General features: G+C 37.1%; 1 protein-coding gene across 1 annotated transcript; it reads right to left on the reverse strand.

The window, feature by feature from the left end:
- Positions 1–759: 759 nt before the first annotated feature.
- On the reverse strand, positions 760–18958 carry SPAG1 (sperm associated antigen 1). The gene is made up of 9 exons (XM_008949638.1): positions 18580–18958; positions 18105–18204; positions 14854–15006; positions 11333–11508; positions 8409–8541; positions 7364–7490; positions 3966–4130; positions 1035–1412; positions 760–891 (listed from the first exon to the last, which is right to left on the reverse strand). The coding sequence occupies exons 1-9, from the start codon at positions 18956–18958 to the stop codon at positions 760–762; spliced, it is 1743 nt and encodes a 580-aa protein (XP_008947886.1).
- Positions 18959–18968: the final 10 nt, after the last annotated feature.

Consider the following 18968-nt stretch of genomic DNA (forward strand, 5'->3'; position numbering starts at 1 on the left):
AAATATTTTTATTGCAAAGTGCAGCCCCTTGTTCTCCTGTTTACCACCATCAGATCAAAAGTCATGTAAACCAGCAGTCCTTACAGACACAGAGAAAAAAAAGATTCTCTGTGCATTAAAAATTACTCACTTGTTAATCATTGTAAAAATCTAACCATCTATTTAATAATCAATTATTTTGATTCAAAGTGTTCCATGACAAGCTAATATATCATTCCTCTGCGTTTGCTGCTAAGCTGTACTGCACCAAAAATATTTAAATCTGTTTTGTATAGACAGGGACAGTGAAGAAACAGATGGGCCTGTAGTAGTTAATGTAAATGTTAATATTTTTGTAAACTCATTTTAGCAAAGCTATTGCTAACAGACCCGTTCATCCTGAAGACACTTATCGCAAGAACATACAACTCATAAAATAACAAGTAATGACTAAAACTGTATTGTCTACTGTACCATCAAGACATTTCACATTATAATGTAAAATATATTTTTATATGTATCATTAAAGGTCTGAATTAAAGAAGTATGCCAAATAAGAATTCTGTTACTGAACACAAAAACATGCATTAAATCCTAGAGATTAAACATGTATACAGCTACAAGAAAAAAAGAGCAGCAAGTTTTAACGTGCACATGCTGTCAAAACCATAGAATTCAAACAGTCCAGGTGAAGGACCCACTTCAACCCATGCAAATCTGCAGAGTTCAGACATCCACCTTATAAACATGAACTATATGCATGCAACCGATAATTTTTTCTTAAAGTTCATAAACCTTTTTAAGCCTCTCAAGGTCTTCCGAAGAGTACGGATTATTCTGATTTCCTGAAAGTAAGTCAAACAGTTGTTGAACCTGTTCTTTTTCATTTTTGCTAAGAAGGGCCAGCACTACCTGAAAAAAAAAAAAAATTATTTTATAGTTAGCACACGTTGATTGAAAAGTTACAGTATCTGACAGATCATTTCCTTTTAAGATATGAAAATTTCCTTTGGGATTCAGCACAACTTAAGTACATATTCAATCGAGGTTCTTACCTTAAATCTTTCTGCTTTACTCAAATAGAAAAGGTGCTGATACACAAGGCCAGGATCTTTTCCAACTACGTAATATTCCAACGACTGGATAAAAATCAATAAGGTTTCTCCTTCAAGTTTGTTACTCAGCAGCACTGGCAATTTTTTTGGATCAATAATTTTTAAAAGATCTGCACAAGCAGCTTTATCCTTACTGGAATTCACTGCATTTATAATCTGACCAAAATCATAAGCATTAGATGGTTCAGAAATATGCAGTTTCTCAGAGGTCCTCAGTGGCACACTCATTTGAACTGCTTCCTTAGAAGTAACGTGATCAGTCAGAACATCTTCTGATGTTGCAAACTGTCTCTCTTCCTGTTCATCAGATTCTGTCACCTTCACAAAGAAAACAGCAACACATCCTTTTAATGTGGACATACAGATAAACTGAAGCTTCATAAACTGCATGCATAGATATATTAATAATGTCACTAAATTAAAGTTAGCATTTCACTCTTTGTAAAAGAAAGCCACCTATGTTCTTTTATGTCCTTCCTCCCCCAAGAACAGTACCTCTCTAATTTATTGTTGAAGGTTTGCCGTCAAAAGTGTGTACTGTACATTTCCTTTTACTGCCTGGCATCCCACTGTAGAAAGACAACTGAAGGCCCCTGGGAGAAAGCTAAGGAGGACTGTATACATATATTAAATGTGAAACTGCAGAAGACAAGCAGAACTGAAGTCAAATCACCAGATATCCATGTTTCACTTTACTTCTGTGCCTCCAGAACAGTACAAGCGTATGGCAGCTCTATCAGGTTGCTGTTTGGGGTCTTGCTGTGGAAGAAGAAAGCTCAGCATTGTCTAACAGCTGCAATACCAACTGAACTCCCAAGTTTCTGATTTTTCCTACTTTTCTTTTTTCAGCCTGTTTTCATGGAACTACCTGGTACCCCAGCAGAGAGGACAAGGAAGACTCTCTAAGGGGAAAGCTGTAATTATGACAGCAAACATAAAATGCTTCCTGCACACCTCTGGAAAAATTACCACTGTGGTTAGCTGGTCTCTGAACAATGCTGTCACTTCCCAAAACACCTCTGAACACTCTCCAGGTCCCTTTGTTTGTCACAACTCAGAGCTTAACTGACACTATACCCGGCTTATGCCAGTTACATAAAATCCTGTGAACTCGTGACAGTGAGAAGCATTTCAATAAAGCAATTGTTTTATATTAATAACTGCAGTTTCCATTATGAAACTATTTTGAAATTACATTATCAAATTGCAGTACAGTGTACACACTGGTAACTATGTATTTAAGCCATAAATGAAAAGGAAATACAATAAAACCCATATACTTAAAGGACCAGCGAAGCTACAATCCAAAAATATCAGATGACTGAGAAAATCCTTTCATTGCCTAATTCTACCCAGAACTCTGCAAGGCTAACATTTTGATCCAGTACATAATATTACATCATGTATTATTTTATAAGATGGGTCCAGTCCTGTTCAACATCTTCATTAACAACCTGGATGATGGCACAGAGTGTCTTCTCAGCAAGTTTGCTGATGACACGAAACTGGGAGGTTTCCTGAAGGCCGTGCAGCCATTCAGCGAGATTCGGACAGACTGGAGAGCTGGGCCAAGAGGAACTTAATGAGGTTCAGCAAGAATAAGTTCAGAGTCCTGAACGTGGGCAGGAGTAGTAAAATGCACCAGTACAGGTTAGGAGAGGATCTGCTAGAGAGCAGCTCTGTGGAGAGGGACCTTGGAGTCCTGGTGGACAAGTTGTCCATGGGACAGCAGTGTGCCCTTGTGGCCAGGAGAGCCAATGGTATCCTGGGGTGCATTAAGAAAAGTGTGTCCAGCAGAACAAGGGAGGTCCTGCTCCCCCTCTACTCTGCCCTGGTGAGACCTCACCTGGAGTACTGTGTCCAGTTCTTAACCCCCTCATTTCCAGAGGGACAGAGATCTACTTGAGAGAGTCCAGTGAAGGGCTATGAGGATGACTGGGGGACTGGAACACCTGCCTTATGAGGAGAGGCTGAGAGACCTGGGGCTTCTCAGTCTGGAGAAGAGAAGACTAAGGGGGGATCTAATTAATGTGTATAAATAGAGGAGGGCTGGGTGTCAGGAAGGAAAGGGCAATCTCTTCTCACTTATGCCCTGAGATAGGACACAGGGCAATGGTCACAAGCTGGAGCACAGGAAGTTCCACCTCAACATGAGGAAGAACTTCTTTACTGTTAGGGTTCCAAAGCACTGGGACAGGCTCCCCAGGGAGGTCGTGGAGTCTCCTGCCTTGGAGACTTTTAAGACCCGTCTGGATGCGTTCCTGTGTGACCTGCCCTAGACTAGATGGTCCTGCTCTGGCAGGGGGGTGGACTCGATGATCTCTGGGGGTCCCTTCCAACCCCTAACATTCTGTGATTCTGTGACAAGATCCTACAGATGTTCTACCCATACTCTTCCTCTTTAAGGCAAGATTTCACTCTTCAGTGACTTTACTACCAGCACAAGAACAGCCAGCATGCCTGTGGCAGATGAACCTTTGCCAGCATAGCCCCAGAGGCTTCCTGAATAGCACTGACTTTAAAAGCCAAACTGCTGCTTGGCAGCCACATTCTGTAAAACAAGTTATTTCAAAGCCTAAGCAGCTTTTGTCTACAAGAAGCGTATCCTCAAGTTTACTGCCACCTAAATGTACTTTTTCCATTTCTGCTGTGGCTCTGATCACTCTGCAAAGCAGTCCAGGCTTTACTATAGAACGCAGTGGACACTGAACACATCATATGCAAGAATCCTCCAAAACATGCCTGCAAAATAACATGAAAAATACAACCCCCAGAAATACATAGCTGAGGAATGCAAAACAAAAGCTTTAATATTATTTCTTCACATGCGTGGCTTCTGTACCGCCTGATTTTAAAAATGAGCAGGTGTACCTCTTGTATGGTTATTTTCTTCCTTTGCTTCTGCTGACTGCCAGCTACAGCATTGCTGTCAGGGTTAAGCAGCTGGGTTACCTCCTCTAGTTCCTTTTTTGCTTCAAGAACATTTGGATCTATTAGAAGTACTCTGTTGAAATCATCAACACTGGCTTGATAATTCTGTAAGTAGAAGGGAAAATAAGTTTTTCATAAGCATAACACCAGAAAAATAAATTTGGACTATCATCCTGTCTGTTGCAACTACAAAAAATAAAAATGCTGGATTTTGACATTAAGTAAACAAAAATAATCTAAATATAGACAGTGTAATTTCATTAGAGGGGAAAAGGAAACTAAGCATGACTATGAGTTTGTATTTTGCAATTAAATACTTCTGTATGAAATATGTAATATGAAATCATACTCCCTGTATCAGAGAATAAATTATTAAAGATTGCTGCTTTTAAGCATAATTGTTTACAGTGTAACACTTCTTCAAGATTAATATAATATGAGTCCATCAACAGTTTTTGTACTTGCTTTGCCAATGTAAGAGAGTGAAATTTAGGTTAAAAACATATCTAATCTTCCTGGGCTCCAATCCATAGACCACCTCCTACAGTTTGAGAAGGGAAATTTTTGGTAATAATTGAAAAGATCTGGATTACGTTATGAACTCTGGGATAAACATTATTAGGGGGAGAAACACAGCAAGAAAATGGCATTAGGATACAGCTCCTCAATAATCAGTCTTGTCATTTTTTTACTGTTTTTATTTAAAATGTGGACATTAGGAATTATGTGGGTTTTAGAATAAATTTTCTGGAGACACAAAGTTAATAGCACCAATTCTGAGGAAGACTGGAATATCACATATAAAAATCAAGACACCTCGAAGGCTGGAGTATCAAAAGTAAGGATGAAATGTAGCAGTAAACCGTAAAAGACCATGCAGGCAGTAAATGATCAACACAATTTCTTTGTGTGAGGGACCTAATACTTCTTCTGTTCCCAAGCAGTATCATAAGGTACTGTAAGTCATTCACAGTATCATGAAAAAGAATCTTCATGTACCAGCTGAGGTATTTCCTCAGCATCCCAACTGTAACAAAAGCACTGGCGTACAAGTCGCTCATGGTCTCTCCTGTGGGGAGTACTTTGTTCAGTGCTGACGGCCAGTGTTCAAGGGGCTGAGGCACTGCAGGAAATCTGCAAGTGAACTGAAGTCTGCTGTATCATGAAAGAAGAATGAGAGAGCTAAAATTAATTAGCCTTAGCAAATGAATGCAGAAAGGGGGCAGATTAGTTTCATCAGAAAACAGCTACTAATTAAACTAAACCATCTGAATTACAGACGTGAAGATTTACAACTACCAAGAAATGAGATTCTGCAACAGCCTTCTGAGCATAGTCACAAGGGTCAGCAAACCACCAGCCCTCCTGGACAGCCTGCCAGACTGCTCAACAAAAGTCATACAAGACCAAAGCAAGAGACTGGACTATCAGCTCCAGGAGATGTGCTCGAGGGTCCTGTCTCCTAAGTTACAGGCCTAATTCATCACACAAGTATGATTTTTTTCCTGATCCTCCCTTTACTTCATCTCACTAAATCTATAAAACAATCTCATTTACTGCATTAAATTCTACTGTGGCTTTTGTGGTTAAATATCTGGATATTTATATACAAATAACACTTCTCAGCTTAGTTACATCTCTGCCAAACTACATGCTTTTAGCTCCTAAAATTTTTCAGTACGGAGGAATTTGTCTACCTCAATTCACTATTGTTGCTTTCCCTGGTTTTACGAATCACTCACAACCCTCGAACCAGCAATAATGAAAGCATTAAATCCAACCACAGCAAAACATTTTGGGAGTCCCCAGCTCAGACTGTTCCAAGGAAATCCATGAAACGTGTGTTTCAGGTTATGTCTTCAATCATACAAAAATAACTTTTTTTTTCCTAGGATAGTCACAAAAGAAGTTATTTCTCTCATTTTTTACATTCTCCACTAATGTCTAATTCCTGTTTTTTGGCTGGTAGAATCACTATATAGCTTTGCTCATATTTATACTGATTTTTTATCAACTTCAACAACATAAGGTTACAGCTGATTAATACTGGGTAGCTTGGTACAGTTACAGAAAAGTTTTTACACAAAATTAAGACTTCTCACCTTCTTTGAAAATTAGTTAAAGGAAACTTTCAAAATGTCATGGCTACTGTAACAGAGGAACAAATTTAATCACAAATGAAAGATCCCATGGTTCCTACAACTTGTATTTGGAATCGTAACACAGGATGAGAATAGGCTAGTGTACTGCTAAGCACAAACAGATTGTCCTCAGGTGATCTGTAAACTGAGAGACAATCACGTAACTTTTTAAGACATCAAACATAACACAGGTCTGAGGTAAGTATTTATTTAGTGGACATTGCTGAAACTTGGTGGATGCTTGGAGTGATCACCTCCAGCTACAAAGAACAATACAGGAGAAAGCACTTAAGATGCTTGTTTAAAGACACTTGTAAAATTTAATACAAAGTACACAATGATAGCAACATCACAAGCAACAGAAGTGAGAAACTGATAATACAATACCAGGTAAGAGCTGACAAGTGGAGTAAGGATTGCTATGAAAAAATTACTAAGTGTAGAGGGCTAATGAACATCACCAAAGAACAAGGATCAACAAAGGGATGGACAAAAGGAGCAGCAACATGTTTCAAATGATGGAACAAGAGATTTGGAGTCATATTCAGGATGGATATGAACAATATAAATCTGCATTTATGATAAAAGCATACTCAGGAAACTGTGTGTAAGATGATCACAGTACAGAGAACAGCACTGCAAGAAAGAAAGGGAAAAGGTTGAGTAATGACACTGTCCACAGAGTGAGAGACCAGATAACTGACAAAGGCTAGCAATGTGTTTGGGGAAGGAAAACAAAGAGAACAAAGAAAATTAAAACTCTAGTTTAATATGACAAGCACTCAAATATGAGCAGATGCCAAAAGACAGCTTAAGATTTTAGTCTGGATAGATGGAAGACAGACTTGGAGAGAATTTACTTGTCATCAGCAAAGATATAGTAAGCACCCTGACAGAAAAAATAGGTTAGGATAGACCCAGAAGAATATTAGAACAGAGCTGAAACTTGCTTAACCTATCTCAAATCCAACCTTATTTATTCAAATATTCCTGTACTTTCTCAAACGATTACAAAACAACATGCAGGTTTTTATGTTGCAAAAATATTTTTATAATACTTCATGTATGCCCAAAGAAATAAATCATCAGCACTGCATACTTTGTATTCACCTATCAGCTGCAACTAACTGAATTCCTTGAAGAGGGTAAGTAAGTTTACAAGTGCTTAAGAATACCTGCCATGTTCTTTTTCCTCACCTGTAATCCTTTGTACGCTAGTGCTCTTCTATAAAAAGCTTTAATATTAGAATCTTCTATCTGAAGAACATGATCACAGTCCTGCTTAGCCTCTTCATATTTATACAGTTTCAAGTAACAGAGAGCTCTAACACAAAAAAACAGAATACACTGCAATATAAGTAAGTTCTATAGTGCTGTAGTGCCAACAGTATCTGACCCATTAATGTTAACTAGAATATTTCACACAATTCACTCTCAATGTGGTATGTATTCTGAAGTACACTAAACCCAGTAAATATTAATAATATCACTGGATGGATTTAGAGAGGGCAAACTCCTGCAATAAAAATAAAAAATCAAGTATGACTAATGCTTTTAAGCAGAGTCTTCACACTTAAGTTAAGCAGAGTCTATGTTAGTATATAAGGTAGTATGGTAGTTGATGTAGTATGGATTTTATACAAGCCTTCTGGGTATAAAAGCTCCCTAGATTAAATAAGAAATACTGTTTTCTTCACCTAATTATTACTTAGAAGTCTCCTATTCAAGTACTGGCCCTAATCAAATCCTTCTTAGTTTGTGAAAGCTGATAAGATTACAGCATAACGCATTATGCTGCAGAATTAGGTCACCCTTTAAAATAATGCTGCTGTATGACCACGTACCTACTTTATTTTCTCAAAATGTACTTTTTTCCCTGAATTATTACTCTTCATATTTGAGATTCTGCTACTGCACATTAGTTTTGAATTAAAATCATATCAGTATTCTCAAAAAAATGCTGCAAAGTGTTATGCTAATTATAACTTTTACTATTGCTTACTCTATTTATATAAAGATTTTAGGATATATATCAGTGACATTAACACTTCCTCCTCTGGGAAAATAATGCAGTTTAACAAAAAATCAATTCTGTTGTTAGAAATGCTCATCAAGTGAGGAAAAAAAAAATCTTTTTTTTTTTTTTTACAACAGAAACTGAAGGGATGCAAAATCTCTACTTGCCACAAGAAAATACAACTATTGTTATCCCACAGAACATGGTTAGATTTTGGATCTTTACCTGTTAGTGTAGATAGTGCATTCCTCAGTGTTTAACTTCATGCATTCACTGTATTTATTTACAGCTTCTTCATATTTACCCTTTTTTACCAAATCATTCCCTTCACTTTTTAATGTCTTGAACTTCTCCTCGGCTTTCTCACCTACAGCACAAAAGGATCACAGTGTTACATAAGAAAGTCAGTTCATTAAGGGTAGCTGAATAATCTACCCAGACTAAGAATAAGTGTCTGGCAACTGAAGCATCTTTACCAGTCTGCACACTGCCGTTTCCATCCCACATCTCCCTGCTGCCCAAAGAAAGGCATAAACTACCATATCTGCATTGGGCACAACACATTTCCCCAATAATGGGAATGCAACAGACAGCTCTATGCTTTCACCTCCTTCTGTCCACCCCCTCTGTGTGGTAGAGAGGGATTATGTATCTCCACTGAGATACCAGTTTTATTTACAATGGTGCAGATTTAATCAGCAAGATTAAAGGCTGCCTAGATCTCCACCATCACACCAAGGTTCTTTAATAATTTGGTCCGATATTCTTTCTGCAAGCAACTATCACAATTACTACACTAAACTGATAATAAAAACCAAATCATCACATCAGTAGGGGTTAGTGATACATCAGTAATATTCTGTTAATCACTATTTATAAAAGATGCTTTAAGGAGCCTGAAAACACCTAACTACACATTTTTTAATGAATACTGTGTTCTTCCATGATTGTCCTTCTTTCTGAACTCCACATTATGTGCTGCATATAATTGTGGGTTAGACTACAATTTTTAGCTATGTTTGTAGTGAAAAACCAATTCTGACTGCAGTTTTGTGTCTCTATTGTGAGCAAATAACAATTAGTAACATAGCTCTAAGTAAATCATAATGGAAAAATCTACTTTTTGTACCTTGCTAAAGAATATGAGCTCCTTGCCAATCTTCAGGTTTTAAACACTGTATATAACCAGTTAATTTCAACCAATAAAGAAACTCAGTGAGTTTTTTATAAAAGGCTGGCAGTGTCCTATGCCAGAAAACAACATGTGGATGTGGGGAAAAAATTAAATAACGATGTGAAACCACAACACACTTACATTAGAAACACAACTATAGTACAGCTCAAGTTAAGGCCCAAAAACCCAACAGGCAATTGCTGCAAAAAATGTCAGCCAACAGCAAGGTTCTACCACTGACTGAACATTATTCCTGGCGTGCTTCTGCACCAGCTATCACTGTCAGGTCCCAGAAGGCAACCATAACCTTTGAGTCAGCCTTCTGTGAAGAAAATGACTGCACAGCCTTCATATAGTATTTCTAAAAACAGCCTAACCAAAGGACACTCTATTTGAACTAGATTGGGATGTGTTTTGCATCAAAATGCCACAGAGCACACTCATGAGGACAATGGTGGCCAGTTCTATTAACTTTCATAACAAGTTAAACACGATCTCTAGTTTTCAGAAGCCACCTATCTTATTTTTCACTTCCGTTATACACTTCTTACACTTATTATTACACTTATTTTTCACTACAACAATCTTCAAATTCTCTCTCTCCACAAAGTTACACAGGCTATACAGATCCAAATTTACTACCTGAAAGGTTTAAATAGGTTAGCTATATATTGAAATAAAAATCCAAAAGTTGTATTCTTGGATAACAGGAAAAGCCTGAAGTACGAATACAACAAAAAGCAGTTTTCAAGCTAAGCATTTATGCTTAATCGTAACAATTGTGCAAGGTATCAGTTTTCTGCTTCACTTAAAAACCCAAAAATTAAACCTAGTCACTGCCCAAACCTTAAGCATAACTAACCAGTAATGACAGGTACTGACAACTGTAATGACAATACTCATCACTAGGTATTTTAAAATGTAGAGTAAAATTTTTTCAACTGAATTGAGCTTAAATTATACATCAACATGTCTCATATTTCTTAAATGAAAAAGAATTTCCTGTAGCATTACTGAAGCTCAGAATGCAGTACTATTCAAACTGTACATAACCCACATTATTACAACTTTCTAGAACTATGTTTTGTTCTCAAGAAGAATGTCCAGTTTTCATAAATGCACATATTTCTAAGCTGTCTGCTGTTTTACAACAGATAGAAATAAATTCAATGCTATCTGAAAGATCATTTAAGTCATTAAATCTATAGTGCCTGAGATTGCAGACTATTGCCATTATTATTTTTGTTTAATATTATTTAATTTTTATTAACATTATGCATTGCAGTCCCCCGTGTTACCCACAGGGAGATTATCTTCAGTGCTACTTATCTTTATGTTGAAATAAACATTGAATAAAGGTGAACCAAATAAAACTCAAGTAAAATATTATCATACAGTTAAGGCCTTTGCAAAAAGAATGTTTAATGCCAATAAAAATGGAATCAGAAAGGTTTCTTCACCTAAGCGATGTGATACACACAAAAAAAATGTTCTTCTATAGCCCATTTCACTAACTACTGGCCACCTACAAGTCTACCCTTTCTATTCTAAAGAGCTAAGTACTGCTTTAAATCACAGCTCTATATTATGCAGCTGATTGTCTTGCTGAGGTTGGGTGTTTGGACAGTGGCTTTTGGGGGGAAAAATGTGTTTTAACTGTAGTGTGATGTCTGGGAAACTCTGAAACTTGTGATAGGCCTCAATATACTACCGATGAGTATTTCTGCTGTATTTTATGTAACTGCAGAAATTACATGCTTCAAACTACATTACTTGGCTTAAAAACACTTATTGTAACTGTGGCTCCATAAAGCACATTAAAGCAAGTCACACAAATGACCATCATCTAACTTGGCTTTTCACAAAGGTCTCTGATAAATATTTTCTAAAGCAGTGTTTTTGATATTAATAACCTGTACTCCATTTTTAAATTATTTTCTTTTCTTGTACACATATCTGCATTAGCTATACGTACGATTCATCTGCAGCTGTTCTTCCCTGTTGGTGTCTGTAGTACTTCTCAGCTTATCCTCTGAAGCAGAGTTTCCCCCATCCCAATGGTGCAGCTGAGCAGCAACTGGGACAACTGGAACTGGTGGCAGTTTCTCCCTCCAGCTGGGTCCATCCTGATCTATTAAAATCTTTGTTATTCTGGAAAAGAAAAGCCCCCCCCCCCCCCACCTCTTTTTGGGAAAAAAAAGCCCCCCCCCCCCCATGACTTTTCATATATTTAACTCACATTTTAATAACTTAGACCCAAATTACATAATGCAGTGTTCCATTTTTTTTTTTAAAAATGAATTATTATCCTTAAGACTAGTCTAAAAAAAGATTGTCACAGCAGTCAACAGTATTGCACTCATTTATGATTTAGATCTTTTCCACTTTTTAGACTATTTATGCTAGCATTTAGAAGACAAGAAGCTGACTTCAGCATGACCTGTAAATATTTAAGCAAATAATTGATTTTGCAACTAAGCTCTAAATGGTGCCTACCATATGCAACGAAAAAATAAGAAAAAAAACCCTCATGTATTTGTTTTGTTTACTTTTCTCAGCTGTTCATAGGTGTTATTTGTACCAAGTACAGATTACAATATCCCCAAGTGTAGTACCTAAATTTGCCAGTGTCAAATGAAACTTCTTACACAATTTTCTAAATAACCAGGGCAGGTCAGCATAGATACTAAGTTGCATTTTATAGGATAGTCAGAAATTCAACAATCACTCACTCATTATCCTCATTTAAAAATACAAAGAAAATATATAAAAACTATTTAGTCTTCTTCGAACCAACACACATATACATATGTCAACTGTTTCTGTACATGAGAGGTTCAATTCAAAATTCATCAAAGTGAGCATTTCCCACTGCTGCAATACATTTTGGAGAAAGACCTAAGTAAACCTGGGTAAAGGCATGTAAGACTTCACGGTTCCATTACAATTTTTGCCGTGTTTTTTTTAATAGAGAAAACAAAACAAAACCAAATATTAATCAATTATGAGGATGAGAGAAATAGTGAGATAAACATCTTCTAGTCTCCAAATAAGCTTAAGAGTCAAGCTCAACTAGTGATGTCTAATATCTACTTTAAGAAAGGAAAACTGAATTTAGTAGCAAAGCAAGCCATGTTGATCCTACAGCAAGTAAACCTGAAATCTGTATATTACATGCATCTCCATCTCACACAGCTGAAAAAAAATACTACATGAATACACATTTTTTTAAAAAATTAAGAATCTTGAATGTGACATGAAGAATGAGACAGAATGATCATAAATTACCCATTCAAGTTTTCTTGCTTAGTCTCATTCTTTTTAAATATCTGAAGATCAACTCCAAACCAAGAAAAAAGCCTTATATTTCTGAATTTAAAGTAAATTTCTTTACACGCAGAATATCACATTTTGTAGTACTATCTAGTTGGGGTTTTTTGCTTTTTAAGTGAACAAGAACGTTTTTCTCTGTTGGCTACATGTGCCCTTTCAGGGGCTCTCCCCTACCTGTATAATTTCTCTGCAGTATTTTATAGGACACACCAACAAAGCAGCTTATCCAAACTCTGTTTTGCTCTAGTGATGTTTTTGACTAAAACTTCAGGTTTATAATGATATTCTGAATTCAATTGTTAAGAAGAATGTGGCACACCATCATAAATCATTGCAAAATGATCGGGTAAAGGCTTTATATTATCAGGTAGAATCTTTATATTAAAAATTCTACTTGCCTTTTACATGAGAACTATTAAAAATATCAGACTGAACAGACGTTCAATTCTAAGATTTTTGGAAGGACTGTATAGTTAGTTAAGTACAGAAAGACAAGCCTTAGCACAACTTATCAAACACACCCTTAGACACAAGTAGGATGGTGAGTTTTTCCTGTCAGCTTCCTACAGCATCACCATCCAATTTCCCACAGGAACTTCAAAACAAAAAAACTCTCCAATAAAAGCAGGTTGTTAAGATCTTATATTCCTAACACATAAAAAATTTAAATTACATTTTGGGATCATCTTTTTAAGTTAGAAGGCAGTAGAGGGACTATAATTTTTTGTTAGAATTTATTTTTTAAAAGGTCTAGTACTTTGAAAATTAAAATGAATACTGTGGCAAACAATTTCAGTTTAATTCTTAAATGGTAAAACACTGGAACACAAATTATAATAAAAGTTCAATTAGTTCAAAAAGTTCAATGCAGGAGATCTATGCTTTAGAAACTAAGAATTTGCAAGCAAAAACAAATTACCAGCAGAGGAGAAGAAGGAAGAAGCAGCTGAAATAAGGTGATGGGTTGCCAGGGAGGAAAGAGTAATGAGCAGTGAAGCTAAAACATAAGGAAGGCCTAGAGAGGAGAAAAGGAAGACTGTTAAGGGAAAAAAGGGAAATAAGCTTATTACTAAGCAAGTTACAAGTCAAGGAGAAACAGGAAAAGAGTATCTGCCGATAAAATAAGCAAAGAAGTTTAAAAAACAGTGGAATAATTGCACAGATACCAGGAGTGTTACTTCACCAATCCAAGTGCTCTATTATCAGTGTAGATAAAGGAGGACAGTAACAATTTGTTGTGTTATCAAATATATGACTTCTAAGAGGAAATTATAAAGTGTCATGATTTCTTTTGGCCACCTCTTGTCAAATAATCAGAATTTAAAGATATTATGGACTTTTAAATGAAGTGGTAATGTAAATGCTCATGGCCTTGCCTTGAAAAGAAAAAAAAAGGTACTAGAATCTATTTAGTCCCATGCATGGGGGTTCCTGCTCAATGGTTAATGGCTCTTCTGCTTTCATAAATACCTTTCTTTTTCCACCACAAAAAGAAAAAAGGAAAGAAAAGAGAATGGAAAATCCCATCATTCATGCACTTAAGTGCTTACTATATGTTAATGAGAACACAATTACAATAGCGTGTATACAATAACTTTACACTATTAAAACATAGAGAAATTGAGACATCTCTCTTGGCAGCAAGAATTAATATTGGGTGTATTAACACTTAAGTTAAAAATAATACTAAATTATACTTTTTACACCTCTAAGCTTTGTAGTGAGCCACTGTATTAAACTACTTCATTGTTTACACAAGTACAGCATACTGAAAGATTCACACAACATAGATCTCCAACTGCCACAGGAAGACTGCTAATATGAAGAGGAAACAGAAATGTCAGAGAAAAGATAAGGACCTTGAAGTATTACTCTACATGGTATCAAATACAATTTAGGAAAAAAAACCAAGTTGATGCATCATTTTAAAAAGCCTTTAAAATGTTACATTTTTAAAATGGAAAGTGAGCTGCTGGTGGCAGAGGAAAGCTGGGAAGCTGTGGGTAACCTACTCATGAAACAGCCAGTTCTCTACTTATAACACACTAGTCATGATGACCCTGCCCCCGAGCGATATGGAACGGATGGAGTATCCAAACCAAAGAAGACCGAACTGTACTTTTCTGTTTGGACTGAGATAAGAAAATCTGTGAGTGTGGTTACCTATTAGCACTATCATTTGCTGCTTGGATGCTGCTGTCTATTTGCAGGACTGTTTTATAATCGATGTATGCCTGTCGATACCGCTCCATAGACTCATTCGCCATTGCTCGTCGTAGAAGAGGCTTAAGGGAAAATGGCTGAAGCTCCAAAGCTCTGGAAAAGACAAAAGAAAAATGCAGGATTGAAATAGAGTAACCAAAATAATATTAATAAAACTATTTCATGACATACACAGCTTTGTGATTTCAGATGGGCCTTACAGTTCCAGAGCCAAGGAAAATGGAACTAAGTGGTTTATATTAGTACCCTGAACGACATACATTTATGACACTGTTAGTGCTTTGACTACAACATACTCTACTGAAATCCATATGCTCCATCTGGAAAACTGGTTCTACCACCAAGAAAAGATTAATGCAGAGCAAAAGACTTTTTTCTTAAGTCAGGCCCAGATCTATGGGGATTTCAAGTATATGGGGCTTTTGACTATGTGACTTTCAGTTCTTCTTTACGTAGAACCATGGACATAAAAAACACATTTAGTAAGACATGAATACGCACCTATCTTCTCTTTGCTTTTAGGTTTTTGCCTGTCTTTTGCCTTTTTACTTTTCTGATTGTGTGCATGGTCAACACTGAGCTCAACCCCTGACACTATGCAATCAGAACTCCTACCAATACCATGAATTTTTCCAGCTATATGAAGACACAGTCCACAAAGGCTTTATTTGTTAAAGACTACCTTTTATATATCAATGACTCTTGCTAAACAGTGAGATAAACTTTGAGGTACTGAAATTAGGATGAGTCTAGCCAATTAGATTTCACAGAATCATAAAGTCATTCAGGCTGAGAAGTCCCTAGCGCAACCTTCTACAACAGGTAGGGTCAAGTCTAAGATCCAACAATGTTGCTCAGGGCTTTATCCAGCTGAGACCTGAAAACCTTCAACGAAATCTCTGCACAACATCAGCAGGCAACCTTTGCAACCCCCTTCATAGTTCATGAGGAAAAGATTTCTTCTAATACACAGTCTGAACCTTGCATGGTTCAATTTTTGCCTGTTGTCTCTTGTCCTCCCACAATGCACTGCCAGAAAGAGCCAGGATCCATCCTCTGCATAACCTCATAGCTACTGGCAGGCTGCTGTTAGGACCCCCAGAAGCCGTTCTCTGGGCTGAAGGCTGAACAAACCCATCTCCCTGGGCCTCTGCTCTCCAGGCAACTGTTCCAGAGCTCACAAGCACCTCAGTGAGAATTTACTCAGCTCACTCCAGTTGATCGCTATCTCTCTTGTACTGGGGAAACCAAAACCCATCAGAGTTATCATAGATGTTGTCTGACAAGTGCTGAGTACAAGGGGATAATCGCTTCCCTCAGTCCACTGGCTGTGCTCCTGTTTATAAACCCAGGAGGCTGTTGGCTGCCTTTGCTGTAAATTGGCTTTGCATCATTAGTGCTCCTAAAGCTAGAGAAACAACAATTTCTAGAATAAACGCTTCCAATTTCTATTTCATAAATATTTCCAGTGTTCCATTTCTCTTTATGTTGCTGAATGCATTTGAAAAATACAACAGAGCACAACATCATGGCCTCTATGAAACTTCTGTAAAAATGCTTGATATTCTGTACCTTAGAAGAATATTAATACAATTTCAGGTTTCTAACATCAAGAATGAAGAAGAAAACAAACACAAATAAATTCAGGGAAAGACAACACTTCTTGAAGAATAGGAACAGTGGGAATGGAAAACTGCATTTCCAGGCTAGAATGCAAAGATAGCCAGGGAACAAACCACACTGTAGTACTAAATAAATCAACATCAGTGCACAGGAGCCCTTTTTCACACTCTGCAACAAGAATCAAAGGCACTCTAAATCAGAGTCCTGAGACAAAGAAAGATCCAACAGAGGGGTTTTTATACGCTTCCAAGCTCTAAATAGTGAAAACTTAATAGAATAATTCAATAATTATTTTTATATCAAAAATATAAGCCCTACACCATTTTTTACTTTGCAATCAAGAAACCTATTCATAGACCATCACTTTATGTTGTGTTGCCTAGACAACATTTAATTGGCATTGCCTAATTCATGTGTGTTTGCACTTTTGCAGGTCTGCTTCCCATTCTCTCAACTATTTCTACTTCTGTTGTGTTCCCTAAGCATCATGGGTCCTTGTGTATCCAGAAAATACGCATGACATTAAGGATACTATCATTAAGTAATAAGAAATAAGCTTCCAATTGGTAAGAATAGAACACCCAAAACCTTTGTGTTACTAGTTTCTGCTGAAGTCTTACACACTTCAAACCTTCTGAATAGAAAAATTGTGATGGCTGTTAAGTATGCCACCTTGTATCACACTTACGTATCAGCCAGCTAGTTATGGTCCTGCATCTATTTTAACTAGTGTTAACAAATCAATTTTTTTAGGTGACACTTTCACACTTTACTGTCAGGTAGAACACACACAGTAAATAAAACATTTAGTTAATACAAAGGTACATTCACATTTTATTTTTAATTCTGAGGGATTAACAGTTGGGTTGTACTGTAAAAAACCCAACTGAATAATGAATATGATTTCTAACCATCTTGGAATCCTTTTTATTGTACCTGAAGACTCAGTTTTACTAACTCTATGAAAATATAAATAAAGACATCTAGAAATACAGTAATAACTCAGTGGAAGGCAGTGTTTGGAAGTTATTGAAGTTGTCTGATCCTCTCTAACTCCTGTATCCTTATAAGCCACAATAAGCAGAAAGGATTTTAGTTTACCTCCTGAACAGCTCTAATTACTGTTTATAACTATGCCAAGTATAGATTTAAAAAAAACAAAACAAAGCAACAAACCAAACACTGAAAACACACATATACACCGTACACATGCTTGAAATAATTTTCCAGCACTGTGGTAAGCATCTAGCTTAACAAAGCTTTTACGTGCAAGTTACTACAGAGAATCACTGAAATAAGCCTGAGCATATTATAAATTTTGATCCTGCTGTATGTACACAATGAAGCCTAACAACCACCCTCTCACAGTAAGACAGAAATTTAAAAGTTACTCTTTCTCTAGGTTCGATGTGATTGTTTATGTAACTGACAAAGATATCTGTCATTCAGACAGGGAATTAGGCTTTGCAGAAGATTGTTCTAAGGCAAAGTACAATAACAATATATCAGTTAAAATGTTTAATCATCATCAGGAACGCTGTTGCTCTACATGGGAAGTTACAATTTACCTGTTGCAATCCTGAATGCAGTCACTGCAGTTCCCTTCTTTGAGGTAACACGCTGCTCTGTTTGAGTACAAGATACTTAAATCATCTGGACTTCGTTCTCCTAAAAGAAGTTACAATTAAAATGAAAGACTATTACTAAAATGACAGTGAAGAATTAAAGACTTGTTTACTGTAAGTTGCACTGCAGTAATACAGTTTGCTGACAATGCAAAGCTGCAAGTAGTTTTGCTTTATCATATCACCTAGAATATGTAATTATTCAAACACGTAAAGCAATGCCAACAGCTCTGCAGCAAGAAAGTTAAAATATTATTTCACTCCCCTTACTACATTTTGTGTGACATGAATGGTCCTCTACTGAAATGACGAAGAATTTACTGCACACTAACTCCTGCAAGCAACCCAGGGACAGGCTAGGTTAGGTCAAATAAACTAAACAGCAATCCTCGATTTAAGTGTAAGGCATTACACTCACCTACACCGACAGCATGTTCAATCGCTTCCGAGTATTTGAGCACAGCTTCTCCAAACTGTCCACTCTTAAATAACTCGTTTCCTTCACTTTTTAGTTTTGCCGCAGCAGGAGGAAGCGAAGTGGAACTGTCACCAACAGCCGACTGAGACCCTGCTCCATGCGACCTGGAGATCTTCCCAGCTTCAGAGCTTTCACTCGTTTGATCACCGTGTAAATAGCCATTAGCTTCACCTTCTCGGTCTGTCAAACGCTGTCGTGGCTTTGTCTCCGATGCGGCTTTCTCTGCGCCGCTCCCCGAGCGCTGCTGCTGCTCCTGCGCCTCCCTGTCCCGCGCGCCGCCGCCCCCCTTGCCGCGGTGCCTCCTCTGCGCGTTGCCCATGGCAGCCCCC

This window comes from Merops nubicus, unplaced genomic scaffold (assembly GCF_000691845.1).
Source record: "Merops nubicus isolate BGI_N331 unplaced genomic scaffold, ASM69184v1 scaffold34781, whole genome shotgun sequence".
Lineage (NCBI taxonomy): Eukaryota > Metazoa > Chordata > Aves > Coraciiformes > Meropidae > Merops > Merops nubicus.

What these genes read in the sequence shown, in the direction of transcription:
- SPAG1 (XM_008949638.1), bottom strand. Translation starts at nt 18,958, where the DNA reads ATGGGCAACGCGCAGAGGAGGCACCGCGGCAAGGGGGGCGGCGGCGCG. An exon ending in AGAACAGCTGCAGATGAATC is followed by an intron (nt 8,542 to 11,332) that starts GTACGTATAGCT and finishes TAGGTGAGAAAG; the next exon opens with CCGAGGAGAAGTTCAAGACA. An exon ending in TAGCGTACAAAGGATTACAG is followed by an intron (nt 4,131 to 7,363) that starts GTGAGGAAAAAG and finishes TTCTACTTACAG; the next exon opens with AATTATCAAGCCAGTGTTGA.